Raw genomic sequence first — 22,065 nt, 5'->3', positions numbered from 1 at the left:
TGACCATCTAGGCGGATACAGGACCGCGCATGATTTAATTGGCTACGTCAGTGTCTTTGTCCCGCAGCCTGGTTAATCAGGCAGAACGGGGTCGATGGGTCCAGGAGGGCGGTCAGGGTGGAGCCTTTTTTTTCTGCCGGCAACCGCCTTTTTTTTCCCCTGCGGCGGAGAACTCATTCAATCCTATTCTCAGAGCAACATTCCAGGATTCAAGTCACTTGCAGTTTCTTCCTGAGAAAAGATGGCGCCTCCATCTAAGAAGTCGCGCAAGTTGCTGGATGACAGCTCCAGCGACTCGGAAGGTGAATCTGGTGGCGTTCCTATCAGCAACGAGGATGTCGTTTTCAAGATCAATGAGGATTACGCTCGTCGCTTTGAGCATAATAAGAAGAGAGAAGAGATGCAGCAACGTAAGGCCACTCCACTATCTCGATTCTCTCAACGATTGGCCTAACCTCTGGATCACTATAGTGGAGTCAAAGCTAGGCAAGTCTTCGGTACTTGGCAAACGTCGTGATCGTGACGGGGAAGATGAGGATTCCGATGAAGAGTCATCATCGGATGAAGAAGAGGACGATTTCGGAGAGCTGGCTACTGAGGCTGTGGATGTTGAAATCATGGACACTATCAAGGCGATCCGATCCAAAGACCCTCGCGTGTACGACCCGAATGCCAAGTTCTTCACTAAACTCGACGAGGAGCAACCACAGAACACAGAGAAGAAGGAGAAGCCAATGACCCTGCGCGATTATCACCGAGAGAACCTACTCAGCGGCGCCAACTTGGCCGACGAGGAAGACACGAGCAGTGCTCCTAAAACCTATGCCCAAGAGCAGGCCGACCTGAAGAACGCCATTGTCAAGGAGATGCACGCTGCTGTTGGTGACGAGGATGCATCCGAGAAGGACGAGGAAGATGACTTCCTTGTCGCTAAATCCAAGCCCGAGTCTTTCCCCGAAGCTAAGACTGATGCAAATCTGGACATTGAGAATGCGGACAAGGATCCGGAGACGTTCTTGTCAAACTTCCTGTCAGCAAGGGCATGGATTCCGGCTGGCCGATCGGAGCTGCAGCCATTCGAGTCCGACGACGAGGAAGAGGACGAGCGTGCGGAAGCATTCGAGGAGGCATACAATTTCCGCTTTGAGGATCCCAGCAAGATGAATGCTACTCTCATGACGCATTCTCGTGACGCTACCAACCAGCAGTCTGTCCGCAGAGAGGAAAAGAGCATGAGAAAGAAGCGCAGAGATGCGGAGCGAGAGCAGAAAGAGCAGGAAAAGAAACAGCGCGAAGTTGAGAAGAACCGACTTCGCAAGCTGAAGATGGAAGAACTGCAGGAGAAGGTTGAGAAGATCAAGGAGGTTGCCGGCATCCATGGAACTGAGTTGACGGATGAAGATTGGGTCCGCTTCCTGGACGATGCTTGGGATGACAAGGATTGGGAGGCCGAAATGCAGAAACGGTTTGGCGAGGACTACTATGCCGAAACTGGCCCCGATGGCAAGAAGCACCCCAAGAAGCCCACATGGGACGATGATATCGATATCAAGGATCTCGTGCCAGACTTCGATGAGGAGGAAGAGGTGCCCGCTGTGGCCGATTCGGACGTTGAAATGGGGGATGAGCAGGAGGGAGAGAAGAAGAAGAGCAAGGCGCAGGAGAGGAGAGATCAAAAGCGCGAATCCCGCAAGGATCGCATGCGTATCGAGGAAGCCGTGGACCGCAATCTGGACCTGGATATCAGCTTGCTTCCTGGAGCTACCAAGAAGAACGCAACCGGATTCCGTTACCGCGAGACCTCGCCTCAAAGCTTTGGGCTTACTTCTCGGGATATTCTCATGGCCGATGACAACCAACTCAACCAGTTTGCAGGCCTAAAGAAACTTGCGTCATTCCGTGACCCGGAGAAGAAGTACAAGGACCAAAGGAAGTTGGGCAAGAAGGCTCGCCTTAGGCAATGGCGCAAGGACACCTTCGGTGATGAAGAAGGCCCCAGAATCTCTGATGAGGCTCCCAAGGCCCCTACGGCAGACAAGGAAGATGTGGGCAAGGTTGATATCCGCGATGGTGAGCCCAGGAAGAAGAAGAGAAAGAGGTCGAAGAAGCACTAAATGCTTTAACCGAGCTACAGTCTTGAGCATGTATGTCATTACAAGATCGTTGTCTTGTCTTGAATGGTTTCAGTTCAGAAAAGTTCTTAGCGATACATCCGTGTTTTGATAGATTTTAGATGCAAGATATACCTACTTCGTTGCATATGGCTGTAAACATTGCATTGGACAAGCTTCAAGGTGGCTTTGTATGATCTAGGTACCGTTTTACTCGGCTAGGGCTGCAACAGGCGATTGAATGCACAATTGAAGATGTCTTCAAATTGGTGTATGCATACAAGATCCCGAGCGCTCAGGACAATGATAAATAAGCTCTTTAAATGTACCTGGCTGAGTGTGATTGAACTTCTTTAGGGTGAGTCGTGTACATCGACTTCCCAGACTGGGCTAGGTTATCATCCCGACGCAGCAGACTCTCAGGCCCTGTGGGCCCCTGCGTGAGGGCACAATCTGGTACACTGGAGTGTCCTGTACTCAGTAGAAGAGGCGAAAAAAGTGGATATCATCATGGCGAGAGAGTAGGGGGTCTAGTATTCATTAATGTGGACCCAATTGGACATTGTTTCTTCTGTTTTTAAGCTTCGTAGTTGAACCCGTGTCTTCCCTAAGCGCATGGGAGGCAGCGATAAGCAACCCTACGGAGGACTATTTGATATGCGACGGATCCGGATCCGGAAGACTCTGCACAGATTTCTCTAACTCAAGGATGGAAAAAGGTCCAATAATAGTAGAACTTGAGTAAGAATCAAACAGTTGACAATTTCAATACTCGATACCGATGTAAATCTGCCCCAGGTCCTAGAAGTTGGAACCTATTAGCACCTCCGCATTACCGAGTGAAAAGACTTCTCATTATTCACTCCCGTGCCTCTGGCGGCCTGGCCCAACTTCTCCGAGCCTTAGTATCCTCCGGACGGAGCGAATGACGGGGGGAAAACGCGGGATGACAGCCGAAAGTCGGTGCACGCGCTTAAATGAAAGTATACGAATCAGACTTCTACGTATACTCCAGAGTAGATACATAGTACGAGTAGTAAATAATGATGAGGCTGTAGGACTAAGGGAAGGTCAGATTTTTCTCCTTGGCCCGAGCAAAGACAAGTTTTTCCGGGAACCAGAATCCAAAGGAAGGAAATTTGCCATCGGGTAACCGGGAGGAGTTGGAGAAAGGGATATGCGTCTCGACTTGTGTTAGTTATGCGGCGGCGGCGGCTGCTACTGCGACTGCTGCTGCTGCTGCTGCACGCGGACAAAAGTTGGTTCGGTGAAGACGGGCGGAATCGCTGACGAGGCACTAAGGCAGCAAGTGACCGGTCTCTTTGTTATTATTATGAGGAGGAGGATTGTTGTTGTTTTGGGGGCGCCGATGGTCCCGATATGGAATCTCCAACTGAGGCTCTGGGCATTGGCATTCTACAGAACAAATTGTCATGTCTTCATTAAACTATGTCCTGGTAGTGGACAAGTCTCAATCCAACTGAATAGTTAGTCTTGGATGAAATTAATTGATACTTGTAAGAGTACGGAGTACGTAGGGACGATTGCTTCTGCTCCATAAATAACTCAACAGTGAGAGATTTCCCTCTTTTTCCTCTTCTCATATCAGCGGTCGGGACGGTTACTGGCGCGATCGGGAGATATCGGCTCTGGTTGCCTGGGCCAGCATTAGCGCCGGACCCAGTTTTTTTTCACTTTTTCTAAATTTTTTTTTCCTTGGTGGCCGGTAGACCCGCCGCCTCCTTTCCTCCCTCCCTCCCTTTTCTCCCTTTTCCCCTACTGTAAGTACAATGGGAAAACTCCCTACTCCGGACCGGCACCCAGATAGCCTTCTCAAAGTGGACTAGTGTGGCCGCTGTTCGCCGCCGCTGCCATTGCTTTGACTGCACATTCAGGCCAGCGAAACAAATTTCCCTTTCTCCCTCCCTCCCACCCCCCCCAAAAAGAAAGAGACCCAAGAGAGTCCTAGCGTCTCCGCTCGCTTCTTCCCGCTTACAAGAGCCCTCGGTTCGCTATTTTTTCTCCCTTCCCTTCCCTTCTTCTTTCTCTTCTTTCCCCCATCCCCCCGTGAAGTGTCCTGTTTGTCTGGCACTATCTCTCTCCTCTCTTTTTTTGTTTAGTTTTCGTTTCTCACAGCCGTAAAAATGGCCAACGGTGACGTTAACCAGGCCGACAAGTCGGTCTTCGGCATGCCCGTAAGTTGCTACCTGTCCCTCCGCTCGACAGTCGACCAGTTTTTTCGCATCACGCGCCCTTCGATATCCAACTCGAAATGGCATTGAATGAGTCGAAATGAGCTTGCATTGTGTCGAATGGGTCGGGGTTTCGAAATGCTGGTCGATCTGCTTCATTCTTGATGGAACGCAATGCTAATAAAAAAATTTTACAGGGCTTCGTCGTCGACTTCATGAGTATGTGAAATCCCAGGTCCCATGGATCGATCGCCACCCAATGATCGATCTCTCATCCATTAATCAACGACACCACATTATCGACTGCTATCTATGGATCAATGATACTAACTACTGTCCACAGTGGGTGGTGTTTCCGCTGCTGTCTCCAAGACTGCTGCTGCCCCCATCGAGCGTATCAAGCTCCTCATCCAGAACCAGGATGAGATGCTCCGCGCTGGTCGTCTCGACCGCAAGTACAACGGTATCGCCGACTGCTTCCGTCGTACCGCCGCCGCTGAGGGTGTTGTCTCTCTCTGGAGAGGTAACACTGCCAACGTCATCCGTTACTTCCCTACCCAGGCCCTCAACTTCGCTTTCCGTGACACCTACAAGTCTATGTTCGCCTACAAGAAGGAGCGTGATGGATACGCCAAGTGGATGATGGGTAACCTTGCCTCCGGTGGTGTATGTATTCCCGATCTACACGAGTGTTTTGAAGACGGGCAGTCACTAATCAGACGAACAGGCTGCTGGTGCCACTTCCCTCCTCTTCGTTTACTCTCTGGATTACGCCCGTACCCGTCTCGCCAACGACGCCAAGTCCGCCAAGGGCAACGGTGAGCGTCAGTTCAACGGTCTCGTCGACGTCTACAAGAAGACCCTCGCTTCCGACGGTATTGCCGGTCTCTACCGTGGTTTCGGTCCCTCTGTTGCTGGTATTGTTGTCTACCGTGGTCTGTACTTCGGCATGTACGACTCCATCAAGCCCGTCGTTCTCGTTGGTCCTCTCGAGGGTAACTTCCTTGCTTCTTTCCTTCTCGGCTGGACTGTCACCACTGGTGCTGGTATCGCTTCTTACCCTCTTGACACCGTTCGTCGTCGTATGATGATGACCTCCGGTGAGGCCGTCAAGTACAAGTCCTCCGCCGATGCTTTCCGCCAGATTGTCGCCCGTGAGGGTGTCAAGTCCCTCTTCAAGGGTGCTGGTGCTAACATCCTCCGTGGTGTTGCTGGTGCTGGTGTCCTGTCCATCTACGACCAGGTTCAGCTCCTGCTCTTCGGAAAGAAGTACAAGGGTGGCTCTGGCTAAACGATTTGACTAAAAAGGTCAAATCTGTTTGAGTCGGTGTGAATCCTTCTGGGGAAGGGGTTGGCCAGTCGTCCGGTGTAACTACCGGATGCTGGACGATACTGGGGAGGATAGAAATATGCCTCAAGAATGACACGTTTGTCTTGGGCATAAAGAAGTGTGTCATTTCCTCTTGTACCAGTTGTATTTTACTGCCTGCAAAGCTTTTCTTTTTCTTTCCAATATCTCCTCGTAGTTTGCCTCTGTAAACCTTGTCTGGTAGAATTTTCCGATCCTGGTCACCTGACCAACGTCACGTGTACCCGCCCCATGCAGTGACGTCGTTTTATGTCGTACTGGAGCAGGGAGTAGCTCCTTCAACACCTCGAACTACAACTTCACAGGGCTAGATCGCATTCACAGTATGGACGACAAAACTTCAAACATACACGGGGATTCCCCTAAGAGAACCTCATCCCGAGGGCCGCAGCCTGAAGAAGGTGTCGTTGACAGCTCATCGCAACCTCCCACCACCGCGGCAGCTACCTCAACTGCACCATCATACTCACCCATCTACGCCACCGCGCAACCCAACGATATACCTTCCCTGCCCGTGCAAACGCCAGCGCCTGCGCCGGCAGCACCTCCATCCTCAACATACACCCCAACACCAACCACCATGAGCGACGCCCCCATCCCAAGCTCGAGCACCACGACCACCTCTCCCCCACCCCCACAGCCAGGAGCTCCTCCCGTCCCAGCACCTACAACTTCAGCCTCAGCTTCCGCTCTAGGAACCTCCATACCTCCACCCCCCAAAACAGGCGAGATCCCCAATCCAGCCGCCATAGCAGCAGGAGCACAACCACCAGCACAACCACCACAAACAACCGCAGCGCCAGCAATCACAGCAATTACCCCATCAACAACAAACTCCCAACCCCCATCGGCCCTCCAACCACAACAGCAACACCCACCACAACAACAATTCCCATACAGCACCACAACGCAACACCAATACAGCCCCCCAAACCCAGTCCCCACGGCTATCCCCAACGCAACAACAACCCCCTACGCCTCCCTCTACCAGCCCCCGACCAGCGCCACAACGACCTCGCGCCCGGCAGCGACGGCGACGGCAACGTCCCAACAACTCCCGCTGCACTACGACCCCGGCGTCTCAGGGCGGGTGGATCTCGACGAGGACGGCGAGGCGGGAAGCAGCATCGTGGCGAACGCCAAGTCGTGGCTCCGCAGTGCGGGGACCAAGTTGGCCGAGGTGGAGGCGGAGGTGTGGAAGAAGATTAATGATGTGCATGATAAGTGAGCCTCTTCTCTTCTCTTCTAATCGAGAAGGAATAGTGGGGGGGTCATGTATCTAGTGGGTGGGGGGAAGGGGTTTGAATATTGGACTTGTCTTGCTGTGTTGGGCCAGGGGGAGGAGTTTTGGGATCTTATCTTTGTTGCTTGTAGTTTGTTTCTGGGTGTTTGGGGTGAGTGGGTGGGTTTTTGTTCGTGTTATTTATCGGAGGTTGGTAGGGCTAAAAGTGAGTATCTGGTTGTTGGGGGGGTGGTTTTGCTTCCCTGCTGCGGAGGTTGAGAGTTCCAAGGTAGCACTTGGTTCAAGCTGTATATGTGATAAGCTGTTCGATATGATTACTGCTTACTTACTGATGACCAATCCATGATAAGTCCTCTTAACATGACGATGAGCAACACGTAGTCTATTATCTCAATCCTAACCAGGCAAGAATATACAACAAGCAACACTTGAAAGGTAGCCTTGGTCTATGACTAGCATAGGTGTTTGTATTAATGTCTATATATAATATTCACATGGTCTCACAGGCAACCTGTAGACCCCATTTGACTGTTTCCTGAACCCGTCAAAAATATGCACAATGTGGAGTGGTGATTATCCCGTGTCATCAAGTATATATGTACTGTAAATGTGTTGAAGGCCTCGGAGGGCTCAATGCAGGAAACGAAGGTGCTGTCAAGATAGCAGCGGAGGTATCATAGTCATAAGTCCATGCCATCACCTGACAGAATGTCAAAGCTGACTGCGCGTCTGTCAGTGTTGAGCTGACGACATTGGCATCGTAGCGATGCCGTCAAAAGAAGAAAAACGCCTTCATGTCAATCCCAGATCAGCCAAGCCAACTCCCAATGCAACCCGGGATCGAACCAGTCGACCCGGTGGTGTTCGTGCAGCATGCTGGTGGCCCCAGAGATGGAAGTCGAAAGCAAAAATGTATGTACTAAGAAAGAATGGTCCAGCCTGAAAATAGGTCATGCAAAGACCGTTACCCTAGAATTGCCGGTCGTCACTGGCCATCGAGCCACATCACATCGATCCAAGCCGTAACAATGCGGCTGCAGCTGCAGCGCGCTCATCCCCGTCATTCATGGCATTATCAGGTGGATTGAACCCAAGCTGTTGAATAGGAAAATTGCGCGGTGCAGATTTTGCTAAAGATGAGGTTGCCGGCCCTCCTCCACGGAGTTGAGGCGACTTGCCGCTGCCGTAGACAATACCGCCTGAGGCGTTGAGGGACCGTGCACGTAGAGCATCAGCCCCTATCTGCGCCCAATCCTCCTCATCTGTCACATCTTCTTCCCCCCAATCCTCGATTGGCATTTCGTCGTCAGGGGCCTGAGAAGATGAGCAGTACTCGCGATCGTTGCCGTCCAGAGACATCTTGTCAGCTTCCTCTTCCAACATGCTGATGCCGGGACGGCCAAACTCCATCTCGGTTGAATAGGAAAACACGGCGGAATCACCCGCTACGCTGGTGCCATAGGGCTGCAGGCTGTCCCTCTTGGTGGTGGGAATCTGCATGCCCCGCTGGGAGAACGTGTCCGAGGGGCTGGAGGGGGGCGACATGTTCATTCGTTGCGAGTCTCTGCGCAACGGTTCACCACGACGCCGTGCATCCCAGCGACCCCAGCCAACCTTCTCGAAGATCACATTGCTTTGAGCGACAGCGCTTTTCTCGTCGAACCCTCGACCCTCCAGTGCGGCCACAACCAGTCTCCGTGCTTTGGCCGGAGGGATACCCGAGAAGCCGGGGACAGAAGAAGTCAGATAACCCATCAGGTGGCGAATCGCCAAGGGTCCGTGCTGCAGCATAATCGCCGGAAGATGGTGTTTGGCCAACATTCCAGGGGTTATAGCTCCGGTGCTATCGAGATCATGGGCAGCGAGGGAATTCGCCGTAACATCTCCAAGGTCGACGTCCGAGTCCACATGCGAAGAGGCAAGCGGAGAGTAACCCGACTGACCGACATCCTCTCGTCTGAAGCCCTGAGGCGGCAAAGTTGGCGATATAGAGTTGGGCGGTGTGGGCAACAAGGCAGGAGCCCCGGGGCGAGTCGAGTCGCGACTAGCCATAGGAAAGCCGGGACGCGGCTTGGGGATGTCAACCGAGGCGGTCTTACTAGCAAGGGCCATAGCGATGCTGGACGTGGTATTCTGGAAAGCCATGATGGGTGTTTCGAACACAGGGAGAGGAATGCTTCTATTCAACCTGGTGGCTAACTGTTGATCTGTAATCACATGAGTCAGATGAATGATCGACCAACCATAGCGGCGCAAACCAAACAATGGGAACAATGAATGGAGGGAGATGACTAAAGTTCCAGACCCAGTGCAAACTCCCTCCAATAGCTATAGATTCAGGGTCAAGCATGACTGATGTAAAGGGGGAAAAAAAAGTGTGGTTGGTGAAAATCGGAGGCTTGGGGACTTTGACTCACAGTAATCTGTTGACAGCAGATCGTAGAGGTGCAGACGCAACGGTGAGCGGACTTAGTATGCAAGCCAGATGCGATGCGACGCGCTAAGAGGGGCGTAGGGTTGGTTGATAAGGGGAGGAACGCGACGGGTGGGAGACAAGTAGATCCAGGGGAACAATGTTCACACGTTGTTGGCAAGAAACCACGTAGAGTCGATGGAAAAAGTTCCTTGACAATTCAGACAAGAGGAAGAGTTTCGGTCGAAGAAAAGAAAAAAAGAAAGGAGGAAGGAAAGAAGGAGGAGGGGAAGGGAAAGGAGGAGGGAACGCAAGGAGTTGGTGGTTGCAGTCCGTCAATAATAATAGTAGGTAGGTAAGAAGAGTAAGAATAGCACAATGGAATGTCTTGTCAGCCGGCGCAGCAGCAGCAGCAGCAGTAGCAGTACCAGCAGCACTGCAAGTCGGAAATGTCCGTTCTATTGCAGATGATACACGGCGGTCAAGTACTCAGGAAGTACCAGTGTTATCGCTTTTGCTCTTCGGGTCATTTGTGCTTCTCTTTTACTTTTTGAAAGGGGGGGGGTTGAAGTGCCAGGGAATGGGAGAAAATGACCAGCCTTAAGAATCCCAGCCCAGAGTGAATGAATTGAGTGTGACCCTCTTATCGCGGGATTATTTCCTTGGACAAAGCATCTTTTCTCCTCTTTCTCTCAAACCCCCCTCAACCCCCCCCCCGTCATGCCGCCCCATACCGGCGGACCTTTACGGGGTCCATACGAAGTCGAGTAACTAAGGGCTAAGTCCCATGGCTGGGGCGTGGGCTCGAGGATTGGTGGACACCAGTTGGGCCCGCTTGAAATCGCACCGGGAGGATCCGGGGCCACCAGCCCTGGTATCGCTGCTGCTGTTCTCTTACCGTATCGGAGGTATGGGCTGTGTACCTCCAAAGTATCGGCCTTATCAAGGTCCAAGGAAGTTCAAGGTACACCGTTCTCCGGTGCTAGTCGCACAGAGAGGAAGAAGAACGAACGAACTGACTGACGATGATGATCATGAATATCCCACTAGTCAGTCGATCATCAGCTTGCTCCTCCCCTCCTCCCCTCCTCCCCTTCGCCTCCATTCCCCTCCCCGCACTAACTACATCGCACTATGTATTCCTTCAATGTGAATTTAGTTACAGTTCAAAACAGCTTCAGAGTCCCAAGAGACTAATGTGAGTGGTAACCCTGCGATACCCGCCCACCAACCCCTCCTCTACTCCCCCAAAACTCCCAACAATCAACTTGCGATGATGTAAATTGGTCTTGAACATTTCCTTGGTCTCCGGTTCGAGCAAACAATTTCCACTTTATTCCACCGATCGACGGACATATCAAGGCTGGTACCTCGTGCCCGTGCGCCCCTCTCCCACACCCCCGGCGTCTGCAATGTAGGTTTGGCTAGAAAACCTGGTGAGGGCAGGAACCCTACCGTACGTACGCCTTGCCTGGTCGAACTCTGGTAGGCGACAATCTGCCATGACGACGGCACGTGGGCATCGGGCACTGTACATGCGCCGTAGGATTCTATGCTGACTGGCTGACTGGCTTGCTTAGCTGCTTGCCTTTCCCCCCTCCATCAGAAGAGAGAAGACGGGTGGGTGATTTGCCATCCATCCTTGTCGTCAATACTGTGTAGTATCGAAGTATTCGAAGGTAGTACTGAGTACTCCGTACCAAACCTGAAGAACTTTCCGGTGGTCGAGGGTGGCCTCGGAATTTTGGCACCAGTTTTAGCCTCGATCAACGTGATTCTCAAAGGAAATCTTATTGATCCAAAGCCTATCCTAAAAATCTCTCATGGTTGCATTAATTATAACTCGGTTCAGAAAAGGCCACTGTGTGCTGACTACACAGTCCATCACTGCGAGCTTAAATGTCAGCAGCTTTTGGGTGGTGAGTTAGTGGCTGACAGACCCAAGGTTGGGGGCTGATCCAGCCGCAGGATGTCACAAAGATGGGCTGTCTCCATAGGCCTTCAATCGGCCCTTCGTTGCATTCAATGCATTGCAGCTCTTTGCAACCTGTGGTTTCTATTGAATCGCTTTTGAATAAAGTATAGGACTCGTCCCCTAAATGTACTTGGAGTATGTACGACGCTTACGGAACCTGTCATGTAATGTTAGGTAAAAAAAAAGTACGGCAATAGATCGGGGGTGGATTTGCATACTACAAGAGGGTAAGACATGTCAATCATCATTCAAACTAGACCGGCCCTCACGCTAAACTGATACATCCTCCGGCTTGAGATATATATTAATAAGAGACCACCCATACGGCATGCGTCTGTGACATGCTCTTCCCCTTCATACCTACCGTACTGCAAAAAGGGGCAGGTCCAATGCTCACCGACAAAGACATGTACCTATGTCGTGTGCAATGCCTTCTCTTGCAAATAGGTTTTCAAATTTAGTTTAAGACATGTAGAATGTCTTGAAGGAATCAATGCGTCTCAATCGTCTGGAGGTTCCTTATTGGCTGTAGTAGAGTTGTTTCATCGCCATCAGCCTCTTAGTCTACATCTCATTCACCTTTCATGTCATGTGGAGATAAATATTCTTGAAGCGAGCACTGGTGTGGTAAGAAGGTTGCGCAGGGTAAATATGTTTCATTACGTCTAAGAACAAATTGTACTTGTGAAGTTAGTGGCTATTTACAACGTAGCATTGATAATCATTCAATCAGTCAAAGTATTCAAGTACGAGTATTTGTCGGCCAGCTCAAGCCACAGCACGGCGAAGTTGCTGGTGCCTGATGCTGCCGTTTAACTCAGGCATCAAGTCACAGCTCCCGTGGCGACGTCATCTGACCGGACCGTAATCCGCTTCCGATCTTATCGGCCTCACATCCGAAAACGCACTTCTCCAACTCATTCCCACCCTTCGGGAATCAATCCGCCTCTCCCCTGCGGGGTTAGAGTCCCCCTCTCCCGATGCTATTACCCAAGGACCAGAGAGAACGTTTTGCCTGTCGTAGTACAATCTTCAGCAGGCATAATGGGCTCTGCCGTTGAATTTGTGCTTGCCGATCGGTCGTCCAGACGTGCATCCACCCGACGGGACAATCCCTCGGAATGGACCCGGGCGACTGAACCCACCGTAACCGTCAAAAAGTAGAAGGGCTGCTTGCTTTCTCCTCGATCCAGAAACTCCTTTGCCGAAACGTCGCTTTTTCTGGCGGGCCTTGATCTACATATATCTGGGTCCGTTTCCCCCTCCCCGGATAGACTGCGTGGGCTTCTTCTTGCTTTCCCTCATACTGACTTGCGGAAGTACTTGCCGTCTGCAGGAAGCGCGACTCCAACGATATCGGTCTGGAATATAAGGAGGTCAATCTTATAATCAGATAAAGAGAGTATGGCGGCCAATTCGGAGAGCGGCGTCCAATACTCGCCTGTCCGCGAGGCGGGTCGCATTTTCAACCATCTCTGCGACCAAGCCGAACGTCTCAGCTTGCCTGCGGAAGTAGCGGAGCGCAGGGATGCCGTGTCATTCACGTCCACCCATGACCAGATCTATTACCCGATCCCGTTCAAAGAGACCGAGACCTTGGCTGCGTTGAAAGGTGTGGAGGGAGCAGTGGCAGGCGCAATTGCTGATCTGCGGTATGGACCATCAACTCAAGCGCGGAATGTCAAGGTGAGCCTCGAGCGGGCCACCGCTTTTGGTTGCCAGGCGTACATGGCCAAGGTGGATGGATTGTCCAAGTTGGATCCGGAAGTGAAGAAGAAGCTGAAAGGTGGGCAAATTCTTCCTCCCTGAGGGGTCAATGTTCGTGTGGCTGATTGTCCTAGACACGGACTTGCTCGCAGCCCAGTCGAACGGCTACCGTCGGATGTCGGCGAATCTGTACAAGACCAAGAACAAGGACGAATACTTCCACATTCATGGCTCACTCGAGGCTACCACGACGCTGAAAATGATTGGATTGGAGGGTCAACGGCCAGATCTGACTGATTATGAGGAGATCATCAAGGTCATCGAGAGCCATGTGCAGAAATACTCCGCGGCGGAGTTAGAGGAGATGAACAAGGAGAGGAGACAGGCCGGTGTGACGGCATTCAAATACGAGGACTTTATCCAAACTCCCCATGTACGGATTCTCGGTCCCTTAAAGAGGACATTCACGCTGACATATATCGATTAGGGCAAACTCAACGTCCAGGAACCGGCTTGGAAGGTGACCCGTCTGAGCGGCGACCTGCCTCCCACACCATTCCCTGCTAGTCGCAGCGGCAGCAAGAGGATCCTCGAAGGGGTCAAGGTTCTGGAGCTGTGCCGTATCATTGCTGGGCCTACGGTGGCACGTATCTTGTCGGAATATGGTGCCGACGTTTTGAAGATCACCAGCCCTAAGCTGTCTGATGTTCCCTTCTTCCAGGTGGACGGCAACATGGGCAAGCATGCTGCTGACTTGGATCTCAAGTCTGAGGACGGTCGGCGTCAATTCGAAGAGCTTTTGGCTGACGCCGATGTTCTCGTGGACGGATACCGCCCAGGGGCTCTCGAGAAGCTAGGGTACGGACCGGATGCACTTGCCGCACTGGCTGAGAAGCGCGGCAAGGGTATTGTGGTTGTGAATGAGAACTGCTTTGGATACGAGGGTGAATGGGCTGGCCGCCCAGGCTGGCAACAGATTGCCGACTGCGTAAGTCGCCTTGTTCATTGTCTCGCGTCTCACAACCACAGCTAACTTGCTTTACAGGTGAGTGGTATTGCATGGGCACAGGGTGAATTCATGGGTCACTCGGCCCCAATGGTTCCCCCGTTCCCCATCTCCGACTACGGCACCGGATGTATGGGGGCAATTGCAGCATTGACGGGTCTCTACCACCGCGCGAAGCAGGGCGGCTCCTACCACGGCAAAGCTTCGTTGATGCATTATGATTTGCTGCTCTTTGCCGTTGGCAAATACTCGGACGCTATCCAGGAGCAAATGCGCGCTGCGCAGCCCCCCGAGTTCTTCAAGCTGCGGCACTGCGACAGCGTGGATCGAATCTCTTCGACCGTGCTGAAGATCATGCAGGCCCGATTCCCCCACCTCTACGCGGCTCCTGAACAAGCGGGAGACGAAGCCCTCACTGAGATCTGGTACTCCAAGGCCTATGGAGGGGACATTGAGATTGTGCGGCCCATCACCCAAATCGATGGTGTGGAGAACAGTTTCATCCGAGCCAGCCGGCCTAATGGCACGGACCGGGCGAGTTGGAAGGATTTCGAGCAGCAAGAGGAGGATTTTCGGAAGGTTTAGGTTTGACGCTTGGTAGAAGTCTTTGTACATATTCGGAGAAGTAGCAGCATGCACATCCTGATTTATTTTCCGGCAATCCGTCGTAGTATATTCGCTTGTGTGAGGTAGCAGCAGCGAATCTCATGCTAAGCCTACCATAGCAAGCACATCGCGCAATCTTGAATACCTCAATGAATCAGTCCCAAGTCAATCTGAACACGGCAACTGGACAAATTACCCGCGGACAATTCCAACAGTATGAATTTGTTCAATCCGCACAAACCATCGGATGCACCCTCCTCCTATCGGATGGCAATCCCCCCCCTCATCGGCCCGATCACTTTTCTACATTACTACAAAGTAACCTGACATCATCTCCACCACGGTGTATGTACCCCAAAACTAAGCATCCAAATCAAATCTGAAACTTCAAACATATGCACAAAACCCAACCTCCTCATCACATTAGCCGAACTCCCCCAGAAAGAAATCCAACCAACACAATGACCTACCAAATCGCCTCGCACGCGACCCTCTCCCCCCCGCGCGCCGCGGCGATGATCTCCTTCCTGGAATCCTTCTACCGCACCAGCGACACCGAATCCGCTCACGACCAATACGTCCAGAACTTCACGGAAGATGCCACGTTGATCATGGGGCCGAAGACGGCCAAGGGACGTGACGGTAACCCTGCCCCTGTCTCTAACATTCATCCTACCCCAAGTCTCCCCTCCCCTCACCTCCCCCGGCACATCGTCATCTATACACAGAACAAGATACCCCCTCCCTTCCCAACCTCACCCAAGAACCTAATACAGACACTCAAACACCAACCCCACCGCTGGCTAACACATCCCCTGGAAAAAAGAAATCCGTACCCTCCGCCACGGCCTCTGGACGCACGTCGCCTCGCGCAAACACACCCCGGAGCGGGTGTACTTCGGCGGGGAGGGCGAGCTCATGCTCTACGGGACGGTCAAGTACGTTCTGCGGAATGATCCGGGGAATGAGGTCGAGGTGCCGTGGGCGGGGAGGGTGGTTTTTGATGGTGAGGAGGGGGAATTGAAGATGCGGTTTTATCAGGTTTATTTGGTGGGTTTTTTTTCTTTTCTGTTTTTGTTTTTCTGAGGGGCTGGGTTTGGGACTAACTGGCTTTTGATTGTAGGATCCTAGTGCACAGTCGGGGAGGAAGTAGAGGGATTGATTATACTGTTTGCCCTGGTTGGAATGGGTGATTGGAATCTTTTCGGGTCCTTGGGGTCGGGGGCTTTGGGGCTTTGGCTTTGGTGGTGAAGGGGAATGGAAGACGGGTTTGGGAAGTGGGAAACTATAGAATGGATGGTAAGAAGAGTTGGGGTTCCGATATTGGGTTTGGTTCGGTTCAAATCAATTGATTTACTGGTCAATTCGTTGGATAGTCTGTTTTGATAGGGGCGTAAGTAAGGGGAAGGGGAAGGTGTGTACTGTCGATTCATGCATGCAGGGAAGCGAGGCAGCAACGGCGGAAAGAACAAGAGCGTAGTGTACGAGAGGCACTTGTTGCTAACTTACAATCTGCAAGAAGCCAGCCCGCAAAACAGGGTTGCGCCTCCGGACCACCACCACCACCACCCGACGGAGTCCAGACTTGGTGGTCTCTGCATGGCTCGAGCGCAGACGCATTGACTATAATTAACCCAGCCTGCCAGAATTCATACAGCAATACCATCCATCGAGACTCTGGCGTCTGGGCTGGGCCGATGGAAATTATCCCCAGACGAATATGTACTACAGCTTGATTGCATACAATGATCCCATGGTGATGCTATCCCCCCAGGATAACAGGGTCAAGTCAAAAGAAAGGGAAAAGAATTCGTTCACTTGCAAATGCCCGGCATGAACAACTGAAGTTCGAGGGGGAGATATATGTCAAAAAAATAAAAACCATCATTCAAAGTTCATCCTCTCTCTAGTTTCCCATTGTTGTCTTGGTCATCTTCGAGTACCCTGCCCACACGCTGTGATCATCTTCCATCCGAAAATAAATTTCCCATGAAAAAAAGTTGGCCTGCCTCGCACCCTTTAACCGTCTGCCACACACACGAAGTTATACATGAAGTCGACTTGTAGGATGAAGAAGGATTGCTGAACCCAAAACCGCCTCTTCCCTCCCCCTAAGTTTCCCACTTTCCTTTTTTACTCCTCTCAAACCCACGTCGAAGGATGAAAAAGGCGAAGAAGAGAAAAAGAAGTTAGAAGAAGAAAAAGGACGAGGGTTAACATCAGGACTTTTTCATTATTTTAAAATCGAAATCCAGCGGGACTAATTTACTCGTCGTCCTCCTCCTCGTCAACGGTGGTCTTGGCGATACGGTCAAGATCACGCTGGCCGCTCTGGGTGATGCGGCGGCCACCCTTCTCCTCATCGGTCTCGAGGACACCGATCTTCTCGAGGGACTGGAGGATCTTGCGGTCAACGGAGCCGGAGGCATCGACGTGGTGGTTGGGGCGGGAACCGCGGTTCTTGACGGAACCGTGGACCTTGCGGAGGCGGCCAACACCGACGGTCTTGCGCATGTAGATGTGACGGGCGACGGCAGCAGCGCGGACGTAGTACCTATAGAGTAGAAAACGGAGACTCGGTCAGATCTTTGCCCGGATACGGACGGTGTCAGAGGTGAAGAATGTCGTACCAGTCGGCATCCTGGGGAGGGAGCTCGTTGGAGGCGGAGGTCTTGACAGTGTCAACCCATCCTAATGGCGAAAACAGATTAGTTCTCTGATCTAAGTCGTTTGTTTCCTCGCGAGATTGCGAAAGTTATCGGTGATGTGGTGTAGAACGAACCAGGAATGGGGAGCTTTCCCTGACGCTTCAAGAACGCAGAGTAGGCAGCGATGAACTTCTGCGCCTGTATGGTCAAAGACTCGTTAGCCGACCCGTTCTTATCGGTCTTCTCAAACATCACTCATTGCAGCGAAGCCTGTCGTTGTTCGTGTGGCATTTCAGGCAGATATGGCATGGCATAGGCACACTTGGGAGAATAAATAAAGTCGTTCGCGGCGTGATTGATCGCTCAGCTCAAATCGCAAAACCGTTTTTGCTTGTGAAAATTCATATATTGCGGAGAAACATATGGCTGCAAGAGATTGATTTCTCGTCCGATCGCGGGGGTTCGTTCCATTTCCATATCCCTGGCTTTTTTCATAGACTATCCTGCGTTGTTTTCCGTAGAAGACACCCGCGTTGTCCGAAGTACCGCCGATTCGTTTTGATTCCATGCTTCCTTGTTTGTCCTGTCGCATATCGTGTTGTTGTAGTGATCGCTCCGTGCGTCGGATTGTGCTGCCCGCTTGTGTGCAATATGCCTCTTTCTTTCGTCTGTGCCCGTGCCATGCCATATCATCCTATCCATGCCCCCCGACCGACGCCTCGCCGTAATCATCAGGACCATTATATCAAAAGGAAGCGACTTACGTCGACATCGCGAACGGTGACACCACCCATTTTTGCGACTTGTGGACCTCGAACGGGGAAATCGAAGAGGGAGCTGAAGAGAGGGACGAGGTGGGAGGATGGGTCGTCGTTGTCGTCGTTGAGGAGTCGGCAGGTTTCAAGCCTCGAAATTTCGGATTCGCACACAACATTCGCGCTCGTAGTGCCTCTCGGTTGGCTGTGGGCGCTTCGCTTAGCCTTTTCGGGATTAGCCGTACCCTAAGGGGTGGGTGCCTGAGGCCGACATATCAAGACATATCAAACTGATTGCTACCCGCTTCTTCAGGCAGGACAATGTTCATGCCTGATTTACTTCCCGCATAAGTACTTCGTACCTTCTGCCGCTTTACAATTAGCCGAACGAACATTAGTTATCCAAACAAACGCTTTGCAATTCGTACTCATCATTATGTCAGAGCAGGCGAACTCTACTATCATACAGTGTGAAATAAATCGCCGTAATATACAATCTAATTATGGTAGTCTTGTCATCAATCGTCAAACCCAGTTCCTAACGCCAGTGCCAGTCAATGCCAGCGCCAAATCCAAATCCACATCAATTCTTCTCAAAGCGTAGGCGCTCGCTTCAGCCCGACGCAGTATCGCACGAATAATGTATCGATAAAGTGTTCGTGTCGGATTCCCGGTGGACGTCGTCGTTCAAACTCTTCAATCGCCGCTTGGACACTGAATCCGCGTCGTTCGATCAGGTAGCAGACGATCAGGAATCCCGTGCGATTGAATCCGTAGTGACAGTGAACTCCAACCACTGGACGTGGGCCTTCCGGATTGTCTGATTTCACCATCATCTCAGTGATCTCATTCTGCAGCCGATCGATCAAGGCAATGAAATCTCGAACCTCATCCGGCGTGGGAGGTATCTTGGACACCGTCGGATGTTTGTGGTAGTGGATACCGCCCTTTTCCATCGATGCTGGGTTGTACACCGGATTCTCATAGCTAATGTCAACCACAGCATAGATGCGGCCACGGTACGTCTGCGAGAACAGGACCGGATTGTGCTCCTCGTCGACTTCACGCAGCATCTTCATGGCCACAAATGTATCATCAATGCGTTGTGAGACAGGCGTAACCTTTTTCCATTTGGCCAGATTCTTCACGTCCCATTTGCCGGAGGTGTTGAGATATTGTAATTGCCATCCCATGCTGAGACGATTGTCGATATACTGGTTAAGAAAGTCTTGGATGATTCCGGCCAGTGTGCGATAAGTTGCACGGTCGTAGATCAGTGCATGAGATGCTGGCGCCGGAAGGATAACAGTCTTCACAGCACGCTGGTGCCCGGTCGCTTCGTCCGTCTTATTTGTCAACTTCTTTTCGGCAACTTGCGCCTCGAGTCCGAAACTTTCCTCATGTGCCAGATGGTCGTAGGACGCGGGAGCCTTGTCATTTATTGCGGAGGCATCGGGAATCGGCGTCACGGCATCGGCGCCGTCGCCAACACTACGCCCGCTCTGCCCGAAAAATTCGAGTATCTTTTGGAGCTCGATGGGCTTGTTCACTGCATCAGCCTCGCCAGCCACGAGCAAGACAGGAATTTCGACACCTGCCCACACCGCCTCACCCGGAATACCCCCAACAGGATTACCAGACTTATCGTAGGTAGGGAGCGTTCCCCAAGCCATCCGCCTCCATACCGGGGTTTTGCTCTGCTTGTTGTAGCGTACTTGGAGCTCCCTTGTATCTGGATCTGCTGCCGCGCCAACAAGTCGGTTGACACTGCTGCTATGCAGGCCACCACGTCGATCCCAGGAACGCCAAAGGTCAAAGACCGGGCCGGGGATTTGAAGTAGGCGACGAAACTTGGCAACGTCATGGGCAGGTGGAGGCGTCGCACGGGGGCAGGCAGCAACAAGGCCCAAGATATGCTCCTTCAGACTGGAGCCAATCCTAGAAGTGGAAGACGCCAATAGCGCAGACAGGGAGCAGCCCAGGCTATGAGCTATCAAAACCACACCTTGCCCTGCATCCTTATCGCGGTGTTGCTCGATGGCTGTTGCCAGCAGCTCTGCCAGCGCCTCAACGGTATATGCATCCCAGGAATCTGGATTGAATGACGACAATCCACATCCCGGAAGATCAATACCAAAGCAAGGCCCAATGTTTGACAAGCTGGTCAGGAGATGGTTGAACTGTGCCAACGATCCGCCCAGGCCATGTACAAAAACCAACAGCGGAATCGGAGTAGGCTTGGTGGGAAGCTTATCCATCTGCGGATGCGGTCGGTTGAAGGTTCTAATAGACGGATAGGTCGCAACTGATGTTGTATATGACAGGTATGTTGAGTGTTTCTTTAACAGACCCGGGTCCGTGTCATGCGCTGCTTTCAACCAGTCAGTCACCGAACGAAGCAGCTAGGGTGTTAGTTCACTCACCATTTTCACGCTTTTCATGATGCTGAGATGCTTCCCGTTTTTCTAATATGGTCTCATTGGAGCCGTGACTCAGGGAGCCAGTACTATCATAGTCTTCGTCTTCCGATGAAGTTACAGTACCAGCAGAGCGCTTCGAGTAGTCTTTGCGTAGAGCGCGGCGAAAGCGCTTCTTAGCTGGGGTTGCTCCCCAGCCCTTTCGCCGCAAAATCGAGGTAACGAAACCACATCCGACCATCGTGGCAATGCAGGTAATAAGGAACACAACCTTTCCCCAATTCAAAGTTCCATCGTAACGAGAGATCTGAGTAAGATAAGAGAGATAAATAGAAATGCCCGAGCGAGAGAATGTCGAGTAGACCGTGTCCCATGCACGCGAAAGCGCACCACTTTCGACGATACCAGGACGGGATGTGGCAGGGAAAGTCGGTGGTACAACTGAAGAATCCATCCCCAACGAAGGCAGCCGCCTCTGCGAGGCTTCCCAGGCTTATATGGCTGATGACCAAGAGAGCTTGTTTCACCCGCTCACCGTCCTTCCAAGCCCCAACGCCCAGTGCCGGGGGTTCCCTGTCGACCAGCGTCCAGACCAAGAATCGGGAGTGACGAGGATCCGTTCTGGAATGCGAATCGAACCCTCCACGAGCCAGAAGTACAGCACCTCCTTGGAAGCTAGACTGTGTTTCCGGATCGATAGTGAGGCAAAGAAGCGGGCCGATCGAGCAATCACCGTAAGATGGATCTGCGCTACGGACCTGCGCCGGACTGAAAAGGTTGTCGAAGGTAAGGAGCGATTCCAAGCCGCCGTTCTTAGTGACTACTCTTAAGTGCGCCCCCAGTCGAATGCACCAATGAAAGGCTGATACCCAACACGTTGGTCTCCTGGCTGGATTTAGGCACCCCCAAAGAATCTGACAGCTCCACCGGCCTCTGATGGGATCCGGCAAGGAGTGGTACTCGTATATCAGGGGCTTCCGATGACGACAATATGCTCAAATCCTGGGCGACGAAACACAAACGAGGACCCGACGGGTCACATGGGACTATTCGTTGTTCCAACGGGTCGCAAGGTATCAATAGGTCTTTACGTCGCAACTGATTATTGGAAGTTGTTAGTCAATGGGCCGACGTGAGTCCAGAGAGCTGTTACGCGAGGGTGCAGGACGTATACAAGCACAGGCTGCAAGGTACCGTGGGCAGAAGTGAGGAACATACCTTGCGTAGACAGAAGACGACCAAAATCACAACACCATTTGCCGAATGCGATCCGAACTTTAACAAGAGAACTAAACCGCGGAGCGGAAATCGATTTAGGAGGCAAGAGATCCGGAAAGAAACTAAGTTTTCGGCGGAGATCAGTCTGGAAGTGCCTAACGCAAACGAGCCTGTCAGAGACTCGGAGGCAACACCGTGGAGGATATCTGGAATTCTTGTTCGTCGCAAATTTGCCGGCGATGAATCACATCCACTCATGGCGTCACGCCGCATCCCGTGGCATGACTAAGCACAAGTGTATGCCTGAATGAAGTGGCATAAACACTACATCGCTAAGCTTGTAACTTAAATCATCAGGCTTTCAGAGAACATGTCAAATTAACCCACACAGGGTTCTGTTTACGT

General features: G+C 51.9%; 8 protein-coding genes across 8 annotated transcripts; 5 read left to right on the top strand and 3 right to left on the bottom strand.

The window, feature by feature from the left end:
* The first annotated feature begins 184 nt into the window (after window positions 1-184).
* Window positions 185-2,247, top strand: BO66DRAFT_418096 (KRI1 family protein). The gene is made up of 2 exons (XM_025649720.1): window positions 185-410; window positions 472-2,247. Exons 1-2 carry the CDS (start codon window positions 242-244, stop codon window positions 2,112-2,114), a joined length of 1,812 nt encoding a protein of 603 aa, XP_025507303.1. The 5' UTR covers window positions 185-241; the 3' UTR covers window positions 2,115-2,247.
* A 1,970-nt stretch (window positions 2,248-4,217) lies between these two features.
* BO66DRAFT_389069 (putative mitochondrial ADP,ATP carrier protein (Ant)) lies at window positions 4,218-5,816 on the top strand. The gene is made up of 4 exons (XM_025646714.1): window positions 4,218-4,306; window positions 4,501-4,522; window positions 4,647-4,969; window positions 5,031-5,816. The coding sequence occupies exons 1-4, from the start codon at window positions 4,256-4,258 to the stop codon at window positions 5,592-5,594; spliced, it is 960 nt and encodes a 319-aa protein (XP_025507302.1). The 5' UTR covers window positions 4,218-4,255; the 3' UTR covers window positions 5,595-5,816.
* Window positions 5,817-5,963: 147 nt separating this feature from the next.
* BO66DRAFT_389068 (uncharacterized protein) lies at window positions 5,964-6,951 on the top strand (the record flags this gene model as incomplete). The annotated part of the gene is made up of 1 exon (XM_025646713.1): window positions 5,964-6,951. A coding segment is annotated over exon 1 (644 nt), but the record flags the coding sequence as incomplete, so codon positions are not given.
* Window positions 6,952-7,889: 938 nt separating this feature from the next.
* Window positions 7,890-9,532, bottom strand: BO66DRAFT_223298 (uncharacterized protein). The gene is made up of 2 exons (XM_025642699.1): window positions 9,333-9,532; window positions 7,890-9,114 (listed from the first exon to the last, which is right to left on the bottom strand). The coding sequence occupies exon 2, from the start codon at window positions 9,058-9,060 to the stop codon at window positions 7,921-7,923; it is 1,140 nt and encodes a 379-aa protein (XP_025507300.1). The 5' UTR covers window positions 9,061-9,114; window positions 9,333-9,532; the 3' UTR covers window positions 7,890-7,920.
* A 2,707-nt stretch (window positions 9,533-12,239) lies between these two features.
* On the top strand, window positions 12,240-14,648 carry BO66DRAFT_468783 (CAIB/BAIF family enzyme). The gene is made up of 5 exons (XM_025652676.1): window positions 12,240-12,553; window positions 12,624-13,089; window positions 13,145-13,443; window positions 13,498-13,998; window positions 14,056-14,648. The coding sequence occupies exons 2-5, from the start codon at window positions 12,708-12,710 to the stop codon at window positions 14,599-14,601; spliced, it is 1,728 nt and encodes a 575-aa protein (XP_025507299.1). The 5' UTR covers window positions 12,240-12,553; window positions 12,624-12,707; the 3' UTR covers window positions 14,602-14,648.
* A 435-nt stretch (window positions 14,649-15,083) lies between these two features.
* BO66DRAFT_435417 (uncharacterized protein) lies at window positions 15,084-15,775 on the top strand (the record flags this gene model as incomplete). The annotated part of the gene is made up of 3 exons (XM_025650848.1): window positions 15,084-15,264; window positions 15,449-15,672; window positions 15,746-15,775. 3 exons carry the CDS (start codon window positions 15,084-15,086, stop codon window positions 15,773-15,775), a joined length of 435 nt encoding a protein of 144 aa, XP_025507298.1.
* An 847-nt stretch (window positions 15,776-16,622) lies between these two features.
* Window positions 16,623-18,152, bottom strand: BO66DRAFT_223231 (40S ribosomal protein eS19). Its single transcript, XM_025642698.1, has 4 exons — window positions 18,035-18,152; window positions 17,405-17,468; window positions 17,253-17,313; window positions 16,623-17,176 (listed from the first exon to the last, which is right to left on the bottom strand). The coding sequence occupies exons 1-4, from the start codon at window positions 18,062-18,064 to the stop codon at window positions 16,888-16,890; spliced, it is 444 nt and encodes a 147-aa protein (XP_025507297.1). The 5' UTR covers window positions 18,065-18,152; the 3' UTR covers window positions 16,623-16,887.
* A 466-nt stretch (window positions 18,153-18,618) lies between these two features.
* On the bottom strand, window positions 18,619-20,896 carry BO66DRAFT_408814 (RNA 5'-triphosphatase domain-containing protein; the record flags this gene model as incomplete). Its single annotated transcript, XM_025649145.1, has 2 exons — window positions 18,619-20,393; window positions 20,449-20,896. The coding sequence occupies 2 exons, from the start codon at window positions 20,894-20,896 to the stop codon at window positions 18,619-18,621; spliced, it is 2,223 nt and encodes a 740-aa protein (XP_025507296.1).
* Between the last annotated feature and the right edge of the window lie 1,169 nt (window positions 20,897-22,065).

This window comes from Aspergillus aculeatinus (assembly GCF_003184765.1).
Source record: "Aspergillus aculeatinus CBS 121060 unplaced genomic scaffold BO66scaffold_7, whole genome shotgun sequence".
NCBI classification, from domain to species: Eukaryota; Fungi; Ascomycota; class Eurotiomycetes; order Eurotiales; family Aspergillaceae; genus Aspergillus; species Aspergillus aculeatinus.
Note: the sequence above shows the minus strand (reverse complement) of the source record. Positions and strands in the feature narration are given on the sequence as shown.

What these genes read in the sequence shown, in the direction of transcription:
- BO66DRAFT_418096 (XM_025649720.1), top strand. Translation starts at nt 242, where the DNA reads ATGGCGCCTCCATCTAAGAAGTCGCGCAAGTTGCTGGATGACAGCTCC. An exon ending in GAGAGAAGAGATGCAGCAAC is followed by an intron (nt 411 to 471) that starts GTAAGGCCACTC and finishes GGATCACTATAG; the next exon opens with TGGAGTCAAAGCTAGGCAAG.
- BO66DRAFT_389069 (XM_025646714.1), top strand. Translation starts at nt 4,256, where the DNA reads ATGGCCAACGGTGACGTTAACCAGGCCGACAAGTCGGTCTTCGGCATG. An exon ending in AGTCGGTCTTCGGCATGCCC is followed by an intron (nt 4,307 to 4,500) that starts GTAAGTTGCTAC and finishes AAAATTTTACAG; the next exon opens with GGCTTCGTCGTCGACTTCAT. An exon ending in CTTCGTCGTCGACTTCATGA is followed by an intron (nt 4,523 to 4,646) that starts GTATGTGAAATC and finishes TACTGTCCACAG; the next exon opens with TGGGTGGTGTTTCCGCTGCT.
- BO66DRAFT_223298 (XM_025642699.1), bottom strand. Translation starts at nt 9,060, where the DNA reads ATGGCTTTCCAGAATACCACGTCCAGCATCGCTATGGCCCTTGCTAGT.
- BO66DRAFT_468783 (XM_025652676.1), top strand. Translation starts at nt 12,708, where the DNA reads ATGGCGGCCAATTCGGAGAGCGGCGTCCAATACTCGCCTGTCCGCGAG. An exon ending in ACTTTATCCAAACTCCCCAT is followed by an intron (nt 13,444 to 13,497) that starts GTACGGATTCTC and finishes TATATCGATTAG; the next exon opens with GGCAAACTCAACGTCCAGGA. An exon ending in GGCAACAGATTGCCGACTGC is followed by an intron (nt 13,999 to 14,055) that starts GTAAGTCGCCTT and finishes CTTGCTTTACAG; the next exon opens with GTGAGTGGTATTGCATGGGC.
- BO66DRAFT_223231 (XM_025642698.1), bottom strand. Translation starts at nt 18,064, where the DNA reads ATGGGTGGTGTCACCGTTCGCGATGTCGAC. An exon ending in TCACCGTTCGCGATGTCGAC is followed by an intron (nt 17,469 to 18,034) that starts GTAAGTCGCTTC and finishes TTGACCATACAG; the next exon opens with GCGCAGAAGTTCATCGCTGC. An exon ending in GGGAAAGCTCCCCATTCCTG is followed by an intron (nt 17,314 to 17,404) that starts GTTCGTTCTACA and finishes TTTCGCCATTAG; the next exon opens with GATGGGTTGACACTGTCAAG.